We start from the raw sequence: 18,714 nt of genomic DNA on the forward strand, positions 1-18,714 counted from the left end.
TTAAGAGTACTGGCTGTTCTTCCAGAGGACCTGGGTCCAATTCCCAGCAACCACATGGCAGCTCATAACTGCCTTAACTCCAGTTTCAGGGAGTCCAACACCTTCACACAGATATACATGAAGGCAAAATACAAATGTGAATGAAATAAAAATAAGTAAATTATTTTTAAAAAAATCAGATGTTCTAATTATACAAACATTTTAAACACAGTCTTTCATATTTGCAGATTGGAATGATTCAACTGAGAACATAAAATATTAAAAAAAAAAAAACCATAGTCCAGAGTTGGTGACTAAAGCTCAGTGTGTATATTGCTTCCTAAAAGTTCCTGAAAGCAGAACTTGGCAGAAGCCAAACACTGTGCTAAGTTGGCAGGAATCAAGTACTAGTCAGTCCTTCTCTACTTGAGTCTCATGGGCTCCTCATCCTTTCCCTGGCACTCTTTGAGTGTTGTTTGAATTGAGTTTATGGATGGAAAGTTGAGCCTACAATGGTTGCATCTGTATTGAACATACATTATCATTGTTCCTAAGCAATAACATTTTAGCAACTCTTGGGTGTTTCCATTGTATCAGGTATTGTACTACAGAGCTGATTTAAAATACACAGCAGGTTGTAGGCACTACAAACTCTGTTAAGGGCTTGTGACCATTTGTAGATTTTGGTGTCTGGTGGGGATGGGAGGTTCTGGAAACCCTTGTGATGTTGAGGGACACTGGTCCATGTTATCATAGACACGATAGACCTTAAGGGAAGTTTAATGTCTTTCTAAGACTTTCTTTCTCTTGGAGTTCTTTCTCACTTTTCTTTAATCTCTGTTCAGGCAGATTTAAAACTTAAATTTTAAGCCAGTGGTGGTAGTGGATGCCTATAGCGCCAGCACTCAGGAGGCTGAGGCGTCCAGATTAAATAAATAAGCTTTAGTCTAACTAGGACAAAACAAACCAGTTGTACACTAGCGTTGTTGTTGGTGGTGTTTCATTACCCATTTAGAAGAGGCCTGTGTTAAAGCTACTCCGGAAGTTGGTAACCCTCCTTTACCTCTCCTTTTCTTTGCCAGGTGGTGTGGGGATGATGTGCTCCTTGAGTGAACAAGGGAAGCAGCTAGCTATCCAGGTGTCTAATATCCTGGGGATGGATGTCTGTGGCATTGACCTGTTGATGAAAGATGACGGCTCCTTCTGTGTCTGCGAGGCCAATGCAAATGTAGGTTTCATCGCCTTTGATAAGGCTTGTAATCTAGATGTAGCTGGTGTCATAGCAGACTATGCTGCCTCCCTTCTGCCCGCTGGCCGGCTCACCCGGCGCATGTCCCTGCTCTCTGTGGTGTCCACGGCCAGTGAGACTAGTGAGCCGGAGCTCGGTCCCCCTGCCAGCACTGCTGTCGACAACATGAGCGCAAGTTCCAGCTCTGTCGATAGCGACCCTGAAAGTACCACCGAGCGAGAGCTGCTCACCAAGCTCCCAGGGGGGCTGTTCAACATGAACCAGCTGCTAGCCAATGAAATCAAACTCCTGGTGGAGTGACTCCACCGGTAAATAATTAACCAACAAAACCCTTGTAAAACTGTCTCCCCTCCCCCACCCCCTCCCCCCTTAACCAACTTGCAATGCTGTTCATGGAGAATGCTCAGGAGGTTGAGAGAAAGATATAGTAAGATTGGTTAGAAGAAGGGAAAATAGATGAGACCTCTGATAGTAACACTTAACCTGGTTCATTTGCAGAGTCTACAGAAAGGAAGAATAGGTGATATACAGAGAAATGGCAGGCTCTCTTGCTAACCTTTTCAGTGACTAAAACCCTGCTCTTAGGCCATGAGGAACCTGAAAGTTTCTTTTTCCATGGTCTCTTGCTTTTGTTTTTATGTAGAATGGTTTTGATTCAAGTACTTGGTAGCATGACTTCACACAGTGTCAAGATTTGTAAAGAGGAAACATCTGCTTAAAAATAGAAATGTTTTAGTAGCAATCTGAAAATTCTGCCATTTCTCTCAGCTAGCATTTAAATGCACATAATTGTTTATGAACTCTTAAGGGGCTCTGACCGGGACTTCTTATTTTCATGTTCATCCTTGTTTTTTTCCCCCTTAATTTGGGTGGGAGGGTAATGTGACTCTAATCCAATAAAGATTTTTAATAACAAAATTGGCATGTTTGCATGATGAAAGGGAAATGAACAGTATTGCAATGTCTGGTATACAAAGTAACATTTACTCAATGTAGATAAAGTTGCACTAGTTAAAGTTTGTGCATTGACTTGTATTTGTTAGTGTTTTAGTCTTTTTTGAAGGATATATGCTCTGTTAATGTTGCATTTTTAATACATGCTGGTAACATCCCTTGCTCTATGACTTCATCTTTAACAATGGCCAAAGTAAACAAAATGCTACTTTTTTGGTTAACAAGACACCGACTCAACATACACATTTAAAAGTCTTCGTGCCCCCCTTTTCTCTTGATGAGTTGAACATTTAAAGGATAAGTACAGGGACATCATTTTGGGGAGGCAAGTAAAGGTCATTAGGTATAAAGCTGAAATGATTTCTTAATGCTATTTTTTGTATTTGCATTTTTCACATTTTAGGAGGGTTTATATATTTGTTGCATGCAAGTGTATGTGTTTTATTTTTTGTTTACACCAAACAAAGAATAGATTCTAGAGAATGGCATGATGGGAAGCAGTTTTTTCCTTAAAACGAAAGAAAACAATTGAATTGCTTTAGACTCCAGTAGTGTAGAGATACTCCCCTAAGGACAATAGGAAAGTAGATGTTTCTTAGGCATTGTGTGTGTGTGTGTGTGTGTGTGTGTGTGTGTGTGTGTGTGTGTGTGTGTTTTGTTTGTTTTTATTTGTATACTGTTTGGCATATGACTTACTCAAGGCTACATGCTTTTATTTAATGTTATGACTGTGCATTTTCTCTTTATACACTTAAGATTTGGAGGGAGGTGGACTGGATGTTTTAATGCGATTTATTTAACATAATTGAGTTTCATATAGCCCTATCCTTAAGCCTTCAGTACTGACCACTCTATATTCCTTTTTTGAATTAACGAAAGCCCCCAGTCTGCATATAGTATGAGCCTTTAAGACAAGGATAAAGCTATTCCAGTGATTGAGTCTGGAAGATGTGTTAAGATGGCGATGCTACAGGGTTCAACATACTTTTTAAACAGCAAGCTCCATCTCCCTGCAAATTCTCTGCAGCTTCCCCCAGCTTTTCTTACCTCTCCAGTGCTGCTTTCCTTCACATGGACTGTAACACAATTTCTTGGACACTACTTAGAGACTTGAAGGTGATAATGAAACATCAGTATTATCCAGCTCCAACAGAGGTTTGATCATGATTAACTGTACAGTTTTCCCCATTTGAAAAAGGAATGTAATAAAACTTGGTTTCCCTCATAGAATTAAATAATATTAAAATGGAGTGAAAGGTTGATTGTTGACAAATAGAATAGTACCTATAATCTGTGAACTCTCTCATTTCATCTCAGAAAAAGATACATAAGGAGTTCTAATTTATCTTTAGGATATTCTAATTGCATCTGCACGATTTGATTTGCACAGGGTCCTTGGGAGTCATAAGTACCTCTGATTCACTAACAGAATAAAAGTACTTGGTACTTTGCTGAATGATCATATTTTGGAGGGTGCTTACTATTTGGTATAGAGAAATAAATGAACAGTCGTGTAATCAGATCCTAAAATCAGATCTGGTTGCCACATACATTATGATACACATGTAAGTCCATGCATTTAAAAACAAATAGAACATCTTCATTTGAAAAGTTCATCTTGTTATGGTGGGATAAAGAAAGAGGAAACTTAGAGTTATCCATTCTAAACCAAGCACTCTGTAAGGAGTTTTCACTGGCAGTTCCACTCCCGGTTCATGCAGCCACTGTGCATCAGCCAGTGCGAAATGTAGCCCTTCACCAGCCACCTTCTGGATATCACACTCACACAGTAGATGAAATTAACAGGGTTGCTCATCTTGAATTCTCTCAATTAAGGTAAGAATAAGAGCATTAAGGTAAGAAGGAGAACTCAAAGGAAATGAGTGATAGTTGACTTATTCTAATTGTTTTCACAACTTTTGTATAATCTTCACCTGTGAGAAAAAATGTATTTATCAAATCTGTGTAATCATGCCAAAATCTGTATTACTGTAAATTTTTTGTATGCTGTTAAAATTGTAATTGTTAATTGTATTTTAATAATTCTCATGTTTTTATGTTATCTGCAATGAAAATTGGACTCTAGAGATGATCTATCTATACATATGAACTATGCCACTTAAAATTTCTAATAAGTATTTTTTCTTTTGATACTTATAATTGGTCATTTCTGCTGGCTTTTCTCCAATGAACTTTGAAATCTTTCTTTATGCTATCAATAAGAAACTACCCTGGAACATTAGAAAAAAATCCAACAAGAGACTTGCTTTCATCAAGCACTCCTCAGACTTTAAGAAAAAGCACTGACGGCAATGGAGACGGCCACTGACTGTCAATCATCTCCTTTTTCTCAAGAAGGAAAACATGGAAAAGCAAGCCTCTTTTCAATGAACCCCTAGCTTGGGGTTGGGGGTGTTAGAGACATTGTGAAATGAAACCTTGTGTTATATTTTTCTCCTGGTTCGCTGTTTTGAGAAGGTTTGTGGGCTATTTGGCTGGTGAGACACGCTCCCTTCCTAAGAAAATGTAGGTGCTCAGACAGGTAACCTCTGCCGCTGTTTGTTTGTCTGTTTGTTCGCTTTATTCACATTGGCTTCTGTTGTGCTAGGATATAAAACATGTAATACATCGTAGGATTTATAACCAGGGTCACTGCTTTCTTTTGTTTCTTAAAAAAGTTTCACATAAAATACAGTCTAGGTCCCTTGGATTTGGAATGTTTAGTGATGGACAGAAGTCTGCTGTTGGAATCATCTAGTATTCCAGATTAGATTGGAAATGTTTTCATTTTGTTTTGGTTTGGGGGTTTGTGTGGTATTTTATTTCCTTTATCCCAATGCACTTTGCCATGCCTCCTGGGATGGCTGCCTAACTCTGGTGACATTTTTTTCCATGTTAACAAAAGTTTGGTTTTTAAAAATTCCTTAATGTTTTACATTTTAAAAATTGTTTTTGAAGAAATATTCTAATTGCTTGCACTGTTACTGTTCTTTGCCAGCCTTTTCAGGAGCCAAAATATACAAATACAAACAAACAAAAAATACTCAGAGAAAACACTTTCCTTCTTCCCCCCTCCTGATGATGAGTGAGAAGTTTTGAGAGCTTTGGGGTCAGTGCCCTTCTAAACTTCCCCTCCCCCAATAATGCAGCTGTGCAGTGGGTGCTAAGTGCAGCGGCTCGGACCAGGCACAGCCCAGCCTGCTGGCAGGTAATTGGACTCTCCTTTATTTCCTTCAGAAGGCTAACGTTCTACTGTTCTAAGTTTTCTTTCTGTAACACTTTAAAGGCAAACATGAGTTTATCATAACTTGATTTTTACAAATAATGTATAACTATGGTAGCAAATAATTTAAAGAAGAGTTTGTGGGATAAAGTTTGAATCAAATGGGATGAACTCAGCACTTGGGATTTCATTTAGCTGTTTAGATACTCCATTCCTTGCATATATGTCTATAATAAGTTTTCAGAGTGTGACTTTGGCTTTGTTTTGTTGTGGGTTTGTTTGTCTCTTCCATTGTGCTACTCTGGCTTAAGCTTTTTCAGGGGTTGGTGTTCCGAATACACAGTGAGCTCACACTTTAAAGACATCAATTAGGAGTTGACAGGTATGGAAAACTAGAGGTGTGTAAAACTAGGTTCTAGGTTATATATATGGTTTAAAGTACACTGCGTCCAGTTGGCCTTAGTGACGTGCACGGGGCTTGTGAAACCAATAGAGCTTTCTAGTCACCTTAGAAGTGATCACTAGCCTTTCTGATACAGTAGTCCTAACAGATGTATGTGAATAGCCGAAGACTATCAAATTCTAAAGAGTATACATTGTATAGATTGGAACATATAGGGTAGCATTTCTGAAGCACAGCATGGTTAACCAGATTAGCCAGGGTCATAAAACAAAGTTAGTGGCAGAATGGAAATAGTTTGTACAGTTTGGTAGTCTTCTGTTAGATACCGCTTTCCTTTATGTCCATCCCAGTTTGCTTACTGTTTCCTCCTTCCCTGTCCTTTCTAAGGTTTTCACTCTGAAAGCTAGCTTTATATTTTACATTAGAGCAGTAATCTCTCTTTAATAAAGGGTTTCAGAGACAGTAGCCAGCACCTTCCCTTTATTTTTTGCATAGTTTTATCTGGTAGTTTGTAATGTCCTACACTAAGAATGTATACATTCAGCAGACCTGGTTAGTGAATAAGAAACCCTGGCCTCAACTAGAGGCTTGTAATAAATGATTAGCCTATTCTGTGCTTCAGTTGACACATGGGGTAGGGACATCCTCTGGCATCTTAAGATGATTATCTGTTGAACTGAACTGAAATTGACTTACTTGTCCAGGAATTCCACCTGCACTCCTACAGGGATGTGTGAGGTGGTCTGAGAAGGACTCCTTCAGGAGACTTGTTCTCTGGCCTATGAGAATGGCTACCAGTAGAATGTTTGCATTGCACAGGCTGTAGAGAGTTTAACAACCCCTATTCTGATGCCCCATTAATACTGCCGACTTGTAAGGAATCTTGATTTTATTGTATTCAAACTTACTAGGTGGACCTCATATAGTATATTTACCTGGCTGCTATTTGGGATTTGGGGAACATGAGGGGTGGGGTGAACTGTTGTTGTTTTAGGTTTCAGTCAGACAGACATCCCTGTGCCTCAGTTCCCAGAAGCACAGCAGGCCTCTAGGAGCATCCGTGGGAACGGCGCAGTCCTGACATCTCCAACTTCTCCTGCTCAGGCTCATCCCATATGCAGAGGTCAAAAGGGTGGGGTTTGAGATGGGGGAAGGAATGAGAAAGTGGAAGCGATGTCATTGCAGTGCTGCTGTCGACCAGCTCTTTGGTGCTGATGTCAGTGTTTGTTATTGTTTTAAGTTGCCAAGTCTGTACATCTATTCGGGGAGAAGGTAATGGGAGGGTGGAAAAAGGAAGCCGTTATTATTGCTAGTCTCTTCTTGGATGTAGTTCCTTAGTGTCGAATAGAAAATTTCAAATGTAGGCTCCAGTGACAAAGAATGGGAATAGAAGTGAATCTTAGATTTTTAAAAAGCATTAGACATCATGCTGTGTTAATTCCCAATTCTCTTAGAACTATTATTTTTGTCATTCCTTCCCTTCCCCCTAATTTTTTTTATGTATGTATTAGTTTAAGGAAATGTACATTCATGATCAGCCCTTTCTAAGGGACTTAATGAATATTAACTCTTTTGCAAAACAAAATACCCAATATGGGCATACAAATGCTACCCTATTTTAAATGTAGGTGGCGTATGTGTTCGTGTTTTATTGTATTCAGAGCCATTGGGCAATAAGCAGTCCAGAACATTGAAATCTCAAGCAGGTAAAGCACCTAACACCCTTAGTTTCTAGAATTACTTTAAAGGCTTTGTATTGATGTGTCTTCCATGGTTCTTTGGGTAGTCTCTGAGTTTGGAATTTGTAGGAGTTGTAGACTACCTAGTTAATTTAAATCATGTACTTATTTATAGCTCATAGGGATACATAGGGAAGGAAAACAATGAAACAGAACATGGCTCTTTGAGATAACGACCACTGAGTGTATAATCGTTCCTCCTCCTTTCTTTCTGTTTTTAATTTTCCTAGCTTAGCATGAACATTGATCATACGTTATTTGGTTTTCTATGATTGGGTTTTTTTCTCCTGATTATTGAGGTGGGATGGGCAATATTTGAAAATGTTGATTCACGTGTTAAAATATGAAGTGTTAAAGCATTTGTTTAATTTGAACAATAAGCAAGGCCTTTTTCTATATGCCCTTCTGCTGCAGCAGAGAGATAAACGGGTAGGTGGCAGCAGAGAAAGGAACTCTTGAGAGTGGCTGTTGACGTTAAAACCTGCATAGGAGAAGAAAGAGCATGTGACATACTGAGTGGAGCAAGGAAGGGCAGAGATGAAAGCTGCATTTAGGATGGCTGCCTCCTTACTCTGAATGGTAAGTTATTTCCAACCTGGAATGTGCTTTTGGTGTGATACCAGTGTTGTGGAAGGTGCATTGTTGCGGCCTGTGGTGGTGTGTAAACATGGGTATCCGTCACTCTCTACTTTAGGTTAAATCTGTTCCTACTGGTGCATTATCAGTCCCTGTTTTGAAAAATTTATACTAACACTATGCAAAATCCCCAATACATTGAAACATTGACCTTTAATGATGGCAAAAATTATGTTGAATATAAATTCTCTTTTAAAAACTCTTTTATGGAGTTAAGACCTCCCCATTTAGTAGGAATGCTGGAGGGGTAGATAAAGAATGTAATAATTAAGCAGGGTGGTGGTAGTATAGGCCTTCAGTTCCAGCACTTGGAGGCAGAGACAGGGGGATCTCTTTCTCTCTCTCTCTACAGACCTGTCAGTTCTTCTCTCCTGCTCACGTTTCTGAGTCTTTTCCTCTTTTTTTATTTCTCATTTCAGTGTTTGTGTGTCTCTCTCCTCCCCATTCCTTTTTCCCCCTCTTATTCTCCCTGTTGCCTCAAGATTTTTTTTTTTTTTAATCCAATGTTGCCCTGCTGATTTTTTATTTTGTGACAGGTTCTCTCTACATAGCCCTGGCTGTCCTGGAATTCACTATGTAGACCGGGCTGGCCTTAAGCTCAGAGATCAACCTGCCTCTGCCTCCAGAGTGCTGGGATTAAAAGCATGTAATCTTTTGTTTGGGGGTGGTTTGTTTTCTTGCTTTGAGATACAGGGTATGTAGACCTAGCTGACTCACCCCTATGGATCAGGTTGATGTTATTCACAAAAGAGCCCAACTGGCTTCCTCTGCCATCACGTCTATGTCTGTCTTTCCTTTTTTTTTTTTTTTTTTAATTTAGGTTTAAGGTATTGACACTGTGGCACTGCATTTCTGTAATCCTAGAACTTGGGAAACAAGCAGAAGGAGCAGGGATTTAGGGTCATCCTTGGCTGCATTGTGAGTTGAGACCAGCATTAGCTATATGAGAGAAAAGAAGGAAGAGAAAAAGGGAAGGGGATGGAGAAGAAGGGAAAGATTAGACAAGAATTTGGCTAGGCTAAGTAGAAGAAAGTAAATGGGATTTTGAAGTCTACAAGAATTAAAGAGTAAAAAAATCAAATTTTTTTTTTTTTTTTAAAGCTCAGGACTGAACCTAGGGCCTTGCGCTTGCTAGGCAAGCGCTCTACCACTGAGCTAAATCCCCAACCCTCAAATCTTAATAAGCAGACCTATTTACTTAAACATTTAAATGGACTATCTTTATTTCTGGCGACCAAATTGTTTACAATGATTTTAACAGAAATGAAAGGACAATGCGTCATTATTCACGTGCACACAGGCCTCATTGCTGACCCAGTGCTCCACCACTGAGATAAAGCCCAGCCTTATTTAGACTTTGGCTTCAACCTACCTTTGTTTTGGTAGGGGCAGGGGTGTTGAGAAAGGGTCTCTCTGCAGCTCTGCCTCATGAGCCACATATTCCCCCCCCCCTTACCTCCTGATTTTTAAATCTAAAGGAGCTCTACTCATTGTGAAACCTATGTATTAGAGATGAAGGTTTAGTTTTTCAGATAAAACTTGTTTGTTTGTTTGATTTTTTGTTTTGTTTTATGTCAGGCTGGCATTGAACTCCTAATCCTCCTGCTCTCCCATCAAGTGCAGACGTGTGCATGATGAATGGCACAGAACAGTGGTGACACTAATGGGCCTCAGTGTTTCCATAGAGAATAATGTTTCTCAGAAGCACATTCATTAGGGAGGGGCCTTGGTATATGGAAATCATGTTCTCAAGTCATACAACAATAAAGATAGGATATCCAGAGATGGGTGATTGGTGATGGCGCCTACTAATCTAATAGAATGAGTTCCTGGTTTACAAAAACTTACCATAGACATTTGCAAAGATTAGTTACTTCATGTAGTCTTGAATTCAAACTCAGGTTAGTCAGGCTTGTACTCCAGCACCTTTACATATTGAGCTATATCTCAAGTCTTTAGGCAAGTCTTCTAACTCCTGAACTTGAACTTTATCCCTGGAACCCATGGTGAAAGGAGAGAACCAGCTCTCTAAAGTTGTCCTTTGATTTCTGCATGTTCATGTGCTCGCATAATGAACACAATAATAATTTTTTTTAAATGTTTGTTTGTTTATTATATATACAGTGTTCTGCCTGCATGTATGCCTGCATGCCAGAAGAGGGCACCAGATCATTATGGATGGTTGTGAGCCACCATGTGGATGCTGGGAATTGAACTCAGGTCCTCTGGAAGAGCAGCCAGTGCCCTTAACCGCTGAGCCACCTCTCCAGCCGCCACAATAATAATTGAAATAGATTAGAAAATGATTTCCCAAGATTTCAGCCAGAGCTGAAACCCAACTCTGTAGTTTACATTATATCCACTCACTCCATCAGTAGTTACTGGACACCTGCTCTGCATGGGAGCTGGCCTTACCCAGGGTAAGCATGGGGTTCTTTTCAGAAAGCTTATTGAGATGGCTGTAGGAACCACCTTCGGGTGTTTGCATGCATATTTACTGTTGACATTTGAGTTTACTTGGCTCAGCAATTCTTCCCAGACCTGAGTGTGGTTCTTACTCAGTTCCCAGCATCCATGTCAGGTGGCTCTCAACCACCTGTAACTCTAGCTCCAGAGGATTCAACTTTGGTGGACGGACACACACACACACACACACACACACACACACACACACACACACACAATCTTTTGGGTAAGGAAAGATACAAAGATGCCTTTGTGCTCTCTAGAATTTCTGTTCTAAGGAGAAAGCATTCCTACTCTGAAACCTGCCTCTCTTTTGCACATTCCATTCTATTCCAGAAAATGATTCAGACTGTCACAGAGATGAAGTCTATATTCTCAAGTGCCTTCTTTTCATTGTAGATTGTAAAACCAGAAGAGGGACAAGCAGAGTCAGTAGGATGAATAGTAACAACAGTGGAACAACTGTCTAAATATGCAGTGAATTTTGTTGTCTAAAAAATGTGTTAAAGTGATACCACCTGTATTTAAAAAAATTGTCCTAACGTTGAAAAATGTTTTACTGCCCTAAACAGTTATGTCCCAATCAGTAATTTTGGCTAGTATATAGAAATGCTAAAAAAAATTCAGGGCTAAAAAAGATGACCAACTTGAATATTAATCTGAATTGAAATTTATTGTAAATAAAGTATTGAAAATTTAGGGGATAAGAGTAAGAGAATTAAAGTTGAACTTTGTTTGGGGCCTTGTACAGTAATTTTATTTAATCTGTAAGAGTTTTCATTCCCGCTTCAGTTTCTTGTGCTGGCACAGTTCTGACTGTAGCCACACTTTCCTCTCTAACAGCACTGTTAAGAAATAATACTAACCAGGCGGTGGTGGTACACACCTTTAATCCCAGCACTCGGGAGGCAGAGGCAGGTGGATCTCTGAGTTTGAGGCCAGCCTGGGCTACAGAGTTCCAGGACAGACTCCAAAGCTACACAGAGAAACCCTGTCTGGAAAACAAAAAAGAATACTAATAAGACTGTGATGCTAGTTTTAAAATATTATGACCATTCAGTACTTCAGATTGGATTTGAGTTTTATAAATTATTTTTGTTGGGTATCTTTATTTTTTAAACTATTTTTATTTTGTGTACATTGGTGTTTTACCTACATGTGTTCTTTGTGAGGGTGTGGGATTCCCTGCAACTGGAGGTACAGATACTTGTGAGCTCCCATATGGATGCTGGGAATCGAACCCGGGTCCTCCGGAAGAGTAGTCAGTGCTCTAAACCATGGAGCTATCTCTCCAGCTCCCCTGTTGGGTATCTTAATCTCTGAGAAAACATGCTTAACTAGATAATCTGCTTAAAATAAGTTATAAACTGTAGGAAAGGAAAAAAGCAAAGTTTTAAAAAAAGCTGCAGTACTGTGGGGTATTTTTTGGTAGCATCTCGGTTTTGTGAGCTGGAGTCTTCTGTGTAGCCTGGGTGGCGAGTCACTCATTGCGTTGCTTCGGTACCTGGAGCTGGTAGGCCATCCTGCCTCAGCACCCGAGTGCTGAGATGGAAGGTGCAGCACTGTGCAGCCCGTTGGCAGTACTGCGGATCCATGTGCTTATTCAGGATTTAGAAGAGTTTCTTCTGGAGAAAATAAATGTATTTATAGTAGTAATAGTTATGCTCACTAAAGTGTTAGGAACATTAACTATTTTCCAAGTTATAATTAGAGTATATGTCTTTGTTAACTCAGATCACCAAGTCAAAGAATGGAAATAACAAAAGAATTGAAGTACAATTTGTATATATTGTAATGTTGGTTGGCTTCCTTTCCTTCCTTTTTCTTTTTTCCCTTATCCCCGTGACAGATACTTAATCTGTGATTTCAGTGAATTTTGTTTTTCCCCAGGTTCTCTTGAAATAACCAGTGCTATTCTGGATGAAGACAGATTGGAGTTCACTGTTTAAAGTAGAAGAATAACACAGAATAAGAAGCCAGTAGTTCTACCCTGTTGGATTCAGTGTGGTTTCTTTTTCTAAAATAAAAGCACTGAATGGAAATGAAACACATGGAATGTGCCTTGTTCTTTTAGCAGCTATTATCTCTACCCACTCCATCATATATGCTATTCACATTAGTCCAGGATACTAGACTCAACTACCCACTCCATCATAGGTGCTGTTCACATTAGTCCAGGATACTAGACTCAACTACCCACTCCATCATAAGTGCTGTTCACATTAGTCCAGGATACTAGACTCAACCGAGTTCTTTTATTCTTCCCACTAGTTGTCTTCGGCAAATGAAATCTTACATTCTTTCCTTCTGACGGAATGCTCCATTTGGCACATAGGCAGGTACTACAGCGGTGTTGGGTAATTTCCTCTGGGTCCCTTTCCTTCAACACTGAATGATCATGCCGAATCGCTGCTGTGGTTGTTAATCTCTGAAAGGAATGGTCATACTGTCTCAGATTTCAATTCTAGCACTTAATGGTTACATGGCCTTTGGACACATCTCTCTCCATGATGTAGAGTATTTATTTCAAAAGAAAGTAATTGAATTTAGTTAGATTAATATGTAAGGATTACTAGAATATGGTGTAGCACTTCACCTATTGTTGAATGTTTAACACTGTCAATCTTATGCATTTGGTTATTGATAACTAATTCAAAACGACTGAATTATTTAATTTGCTGAACTTCAACATGGGGTCTTGCCCATATTGGCAAGCACTCTACCACTGAAATAAATGTATTCCTAAGATTGGTGTTTCTGTTTCAGTTCTTAGAATCTTAAGGACATGCCAACAGGTCAGACATTTGCTTCAAAGTGAAAGTTACTAAGAATGGAACAAGGCATTTCAGAAGTTACTGATAGAAGCAAATGGACTGTTGGGAGAAAATGAAGAGTGTGATGGTGAGACAACCCTGTGTACACTGATTACCGTTCTTATTGCTGTGACAACACCCAACCAAAGTAGCTCAAGCAGGGGGGCGGGGTTAGGGTGTTCGTATGTGTGTGCAAAGGGGTGTGCAGCACAGCAGGGGAGGCGAAGTGCGGGGTATGTGCATCCTGAGTGCTGGTGTCTGCTTGCTTCTGATTCAGTCAAGGACTCCGTTGGAATGGTGCTGCCCTCATTTAGTACATGGGGGAAGAGGGTAGGGGTGCCTCCCACCTCAGTTAATGCAATCTGGGAAATCCCTCACAGGCATGCGCCGATGTTAACCGTCTGGTTAACAATACAGCAATACAGATCAGTGGAACCCTGAAGCAGCAGGCCATTATTAGCAGTCCAGTGAGAAGTATCCCAGAACCAGCAATATCACAGCACTGAAATGATTTCTCATGTAGATGCTGTAACCTTAATAGACTGAGTCTGGGGTTGCCATGATTTTAAGGAGTAAAAGTCATTTTTGGATCCTGTTTTTTAGAAGACATATCTGTTGAAGATTAAGTAGATTGAATGTCTTATGAAATGACCCATGATTTGAGACTCTAACACAGCACAGTCAAAAAGGAATAAGGAGTTGATAGTTGATGAAGTTAGCCTAATTAAACCAGTAAATAGAAAGCCACCCTTCATGGTAAGATACTTGAGTATAACAAAAAGCACTAAAGGCATCAAATTTCTTCAGAGTTCTGAAGACTAATAAACAATCAGTAAATGTCAACTTCCTTATTAAAGATGACCTTTGACAGGTTCAGGGGTTTTTGCTTGTTTATGGCAGTTCCCTATAGTCACCTCCAGTTACACAGGAAGACTAGATTGAGGGCAAGGCCTCATTAGGTAGGTGGCAACAGCTCTCTTAGCTTGTTTATGACATTGATACATGTATGGATAGAAGAGTGCTAATGAAACCCTGGTAGTCAAGAGAGAGTTCTGAGGAAAAGATAACAACGGAAAGGAAAAAGCAGTAGACAGGAATGCTTTTGGAGAGCAGAGAGAACAGACTTCATGTGCAGGTAAGCCCACCAATCTGAGCAGGTTGCCCATTGGATGCTTTAGTACTGCTTGGGTAGAAGTGGCCTGACTAGTATGCGGGAGGAATCCTCATTGGACCTGTGCAAAGGGTCAGGATTGCTAGAGGCTGTAAGTCTCATGTACTAGTTGCATCCACTTTTCTTTGAAGACACTGGGTATTATATCCCCATGGCAACCATGTTCCACTCCTTAACACTACAGAGACCTACTTCACACATTTAAGGAACCTTTTCATGATTTCATGGTTCGCTGAAATTTCTTGTGTCATTACCACTGACATGTTTTGTGCTTTTAGAATTTGCCTCATACAGTTCAATTTGTAAGGCCTACTCAGATTTAGCAATGTCTCCCAATCATTGAATATAAAGAAATGTTGAAGCAGTGTTTCTGGGTGGGTTGTGGTACCTCCACCAGGTAGTGTTAGCTTCCTAATAACAAGTGATGAGAAGTGTAGGCACATTTATTTTATAGGGTGTGTTCCAGCATACCTTGACCACTGGCCTTCTAAAAATATTAGAGGAATGGCGGAATCCTACATCTTTGTAGACTTTACATCTACAAAGAACACATCTCATACTCATTCTACCCAGTTAGCACATCACAGAATGGATTTTATAATCCATTATCCAAGGAGCTTAATGTCCCAAGAATTCCTGAAACAACAGATAGTACTGATTCCTGTATATTCTGGTCTTTCCAGAATTAATTTGTCTTTCCGAATTTTGTGTCTTGGTACCTCCTTGCATCATCAGTCTTGTGCTTTGGGCGATTATTAGTGAAAGAAAGGTTACTGAGACACAAGCATTGAGTGATATAGCAGCCAGCTAGTGAAGCAAGATAACTACCCTCCCGAGGAAACAGGTAGTATGCACAGCATTGGTATGCAACTAAAAGGAGCCGCTTAGGGTTGGACAGCAGGATAGCATAAGATTTTGTCTTGCTACACAGATGTGTGCAACTTAAAACTTGGGAGATGGAGTGTAGTTCTATGGTAAGGTGCATACTTCACTTGTACCAGGGGTCTCATTCTCAATGTTCCAAAAATAAAATTTAGGAAATGTTGACTCCTGAGATATTCCGTTTAATACTTTTAGACCAGTTGATTATGGTTAACCAAAACTGTAGATGGTTGAAGGGATGTTTTGTGGGACATACTTGAATATCACTGATGTAAAGATAACGCATCCCCAGGACAAAACTAAATAGTCTATGCCCCAGGGGTGGGAACATTTCTGGTTCTCTTTCTTGATAGAAAAAACAAATCCCAGATTTACTAAATCAAAGGCTATATGTGTTTTTATATAACTGGGACCTAATATTACCCTGTTCTGTGCAGTTCCTGGCTCTGATTGAATCAACAAATTGGCCTTTGGGTACTGAAGTAGATCCCAAAAGTAGAAGCTAGAAGCCAGCTAGCCAACTGCATTCCTTATCATTTATTTTATTTTATTTTTTTTTAAGATTTATTTATTATGTATACAGTATTCTGCCTACACACCAGAAGAGGGCACCAGATCTCATTACAGATGGTTGTGAGCCACCATGTGGTTGCTGGGAATTGAACTCAGGTCCTCGGGAAGAACAGTCAGTGCTCTCAACCTCTGAGCCATCTCTCCAGCCCCATTTATTTTATTTTTGAGACAGAGTCTCATTGTGTATCTCAAGCTGGTCTGGACCTGGTTCCATAGACCAAGCTGACCTCAGACTCACAGAGATCTGCCTCCAGAGTGCTGGGATTAAAGGTAGGTACCAATGTACCTGGCAAAATTTTATTTTTTGTCAAGACCTTTAAAATAAGGGGTTGGAAAAACTTGGTGGTTTAAGAGCAACTGCTGCTCTTGCAGAAACTCTGTTTCTAGCAGAAATAGCAGGTGACTTACAGCCACTTGTAACTCCTAATTCATAGAATCAGATGACACCCACTTCTGGCCTTCACGGGCTCGCTCGCTCTCTCTCTCTCTCTCTCTCTCTCTCTCTCTCTCTCTCTCTCTCTCACACACACACACACACACACACACACACAATTTATTTTTCAAGACAGGGTTTTTCTGTGTAACAGCCCTGGCTGTCCTGGAACTCTTTTTTTTTTTTTTTTTTTGGTTTTTCGAGACAGGGTTTCTCTGTGTAGCTTTGCGCCTTTCCTGGAACTCACTTGGTAGTCCAGGCTGGCCTCGAACTCACAGAGATCCGCCTGGCTCTGCCTCCCGAGTGCTAGGATTAAAGGTGTGCGCCACCACCGCCCGGCTATCCTGGAACTCTTAACCACTGAACCATCTCTCCAGCCCCGGGAACAGATTTCTTTAAAAGACCCAATTTCTGTTCTTTTGGATAAATACCTTAAAGTGCAATTGCTGGACCATTTAGTAGTTGTATTTTTAATATGGGAGTGGGGAAGGGAACTCTGTATTCTCTACACTGTAGCCCCACTGTTTCTCAGTGAGCTTTCTTGTTTGGTTTTGGTTTTGTTTTTCAAGACAGGGTTTCTCTGTGTAGTCCTGGCTGTCCTGGAACTCTCTGTAGACCAGGCTGGCCTCGAACTCACAGAGATCTGCCTGCCTCTGCCTCCCAAGAGCTGGGATTAAAGGTGTGCACCACCACTGCCTGGCATCAATGAGTTTTCTTACAGGATGCTTTAGGACTTACATAGACACAATTTTCAGTAGAAGAGACTATATTAAAGTACATAGTTGTTACTTCTGTTGGTCTTACTCTAGAGCAGAGATTCTCAACCTATGGTTCGCGACCCCACAACACTTTCACAGAGGTCACCTAAGACCATCAGAAAATACAGATACTTACATTGCACGTCATAACAGTAGCAAAATTACAGTTTTGAAGTAACAATGAAAATAATTTTATGCTGGGGGGTCACCACAACATGAGGAACTGTATTAAAGGATCGTAGCATTAGGAAGGTTGAGAACCACAATCTAGAGGAAATCACTGTTTAGCATTTTCTTTTCTATTTTTCAGCATATTTATGTTTCTTTATCTTTCTAAGACAATATCTCATGCATCCTACATAGCAGAGGCTGGCTTTGAGCACTTAGTCTAGTTGGCGTCACCTCTCAGATGCTTGTGTCACATGTGTAGCACTAGGCTGGATTGTTTCGTATTTCTTCCTTGTAAGTGTGGGTGTTTTTGAGGCAGGGTCTAATGTAAATGTAGCCAAAGCCGGCCTCAAATTCCCTACATAGTTGAGGATGCACTTGAACTTCCCTTCTGTTTCCATCTCCTGAGAGCTGGGGTGCAGGTGTGCACCCCACACCTGTATGGAATATTCCTTAAACCAATTGAATCATTATAAAAGCAGTGTTCCATAGCTTGTCTCTTGAATATTTTGTCCTACAAGCAGGTATACTGCTCTCTCAACATTTTAAACAGCATGTGATGGTCATATTTGCTTCTATTATAATTTACCTTGTCCTAGCTACATGTAGTATCATACTCTTTTAGTAAAACTCCCTCTTTTTCATTTTTCGAGACAGGGTTTCTCTGTGTAGCTTTGCGCCTTTCCTGGATCTCACTCTGTAGACCAGGCTGGCCTTGAACTCATAAAGATCCGCCTGCCTCTGCCTCCCGAGTGCTGGGACTAAAGACGTGCACCCCCACCGCCCGGTGTAAAACTTCCTCTTTGCTTAAATCTTTGTTATTTTTAGATGCATCCAAATAATTCTAATATAAGAACATTAGCTTTACTTAGAGTCTTTAGGGTGACCAATTGAAAATTATTTGAACACATTACCATTATTGGAGAAATTCCTTGTGGTTAGGATTCTGTACACTTATATTTGAAAAACAGCACCTGGAAAGCTGTGGAGAGTAACAAGGATCATACCATAGTGAGGTTACAACTTGAAAATGGTCATATGGTCAGTTATCAGAATTGGCAGAAAAGATACGGGTTAAAAAAAAAAGATTGCTTCTTTTCTCTACCAACACAGTCAGGAATTGTCCTGGGATCTGGCCCAACACAGCTGGAGGATAATGGATGTGACAGGAGTTAAGAACTGCCAAGTCTAATTAATATCTAGCGGCTGTAAAGTACCAACAGAAAGAGTAAAGTCATTTGCACTTGTTTAATAAAATCAATTGAAT

General features: G+C 40.1%; 1 protein-coding gene across 2 annotated transcripts in view; it reads left to right on the forward strand.

The window, feature by feature from the left end:
* The window catches only part of Rimklb (ribosomal modification protein rimK like family member B), a 43,425-nt gene extending 30,725 nt beyond the window's left edge, over nt 1-12,700 (forward strand). For both annotated transcript variants that reach the window (XM_028857814.2, XM_037204169.1), the window contains exons 6-8: nt 1,062-5,390; nt 7,962-8,126; nt 12,540-12,700. In XM_028857814.2, the coding sequence (XP_028713647.1) occupies nt 1,062-1,528 (467 nt within the window). In that variant the 3' untranslated portion in view covers nt 1,529-5,390; nt 7,962-8,126; nt 12,540-12,700. The remainder of the gene's footprint in view (nt 1-1,061; nt 5,391-7,961; nt 8,127-12,539) is intronic.
* Nucleotides 12,701-18,714: the final 6,014 nt, after the last annotated feature.

This window comes from Peromyscus leucopus, chromosome 3 (genome assembly GCF_004664715.2).
Source record: "Peromyscus leucopus breed LL Stock chromosome 3, UCI_PerLeu_2.1, whole genome shotgun sequence".
Taxonomy (NCBI): domain Eukaryota; kingdom Metazoa; phylum Chordata; class Mammalia; order Rodentia; family Cricetidae; genus Peromyscus; species Peromyscus leucopus.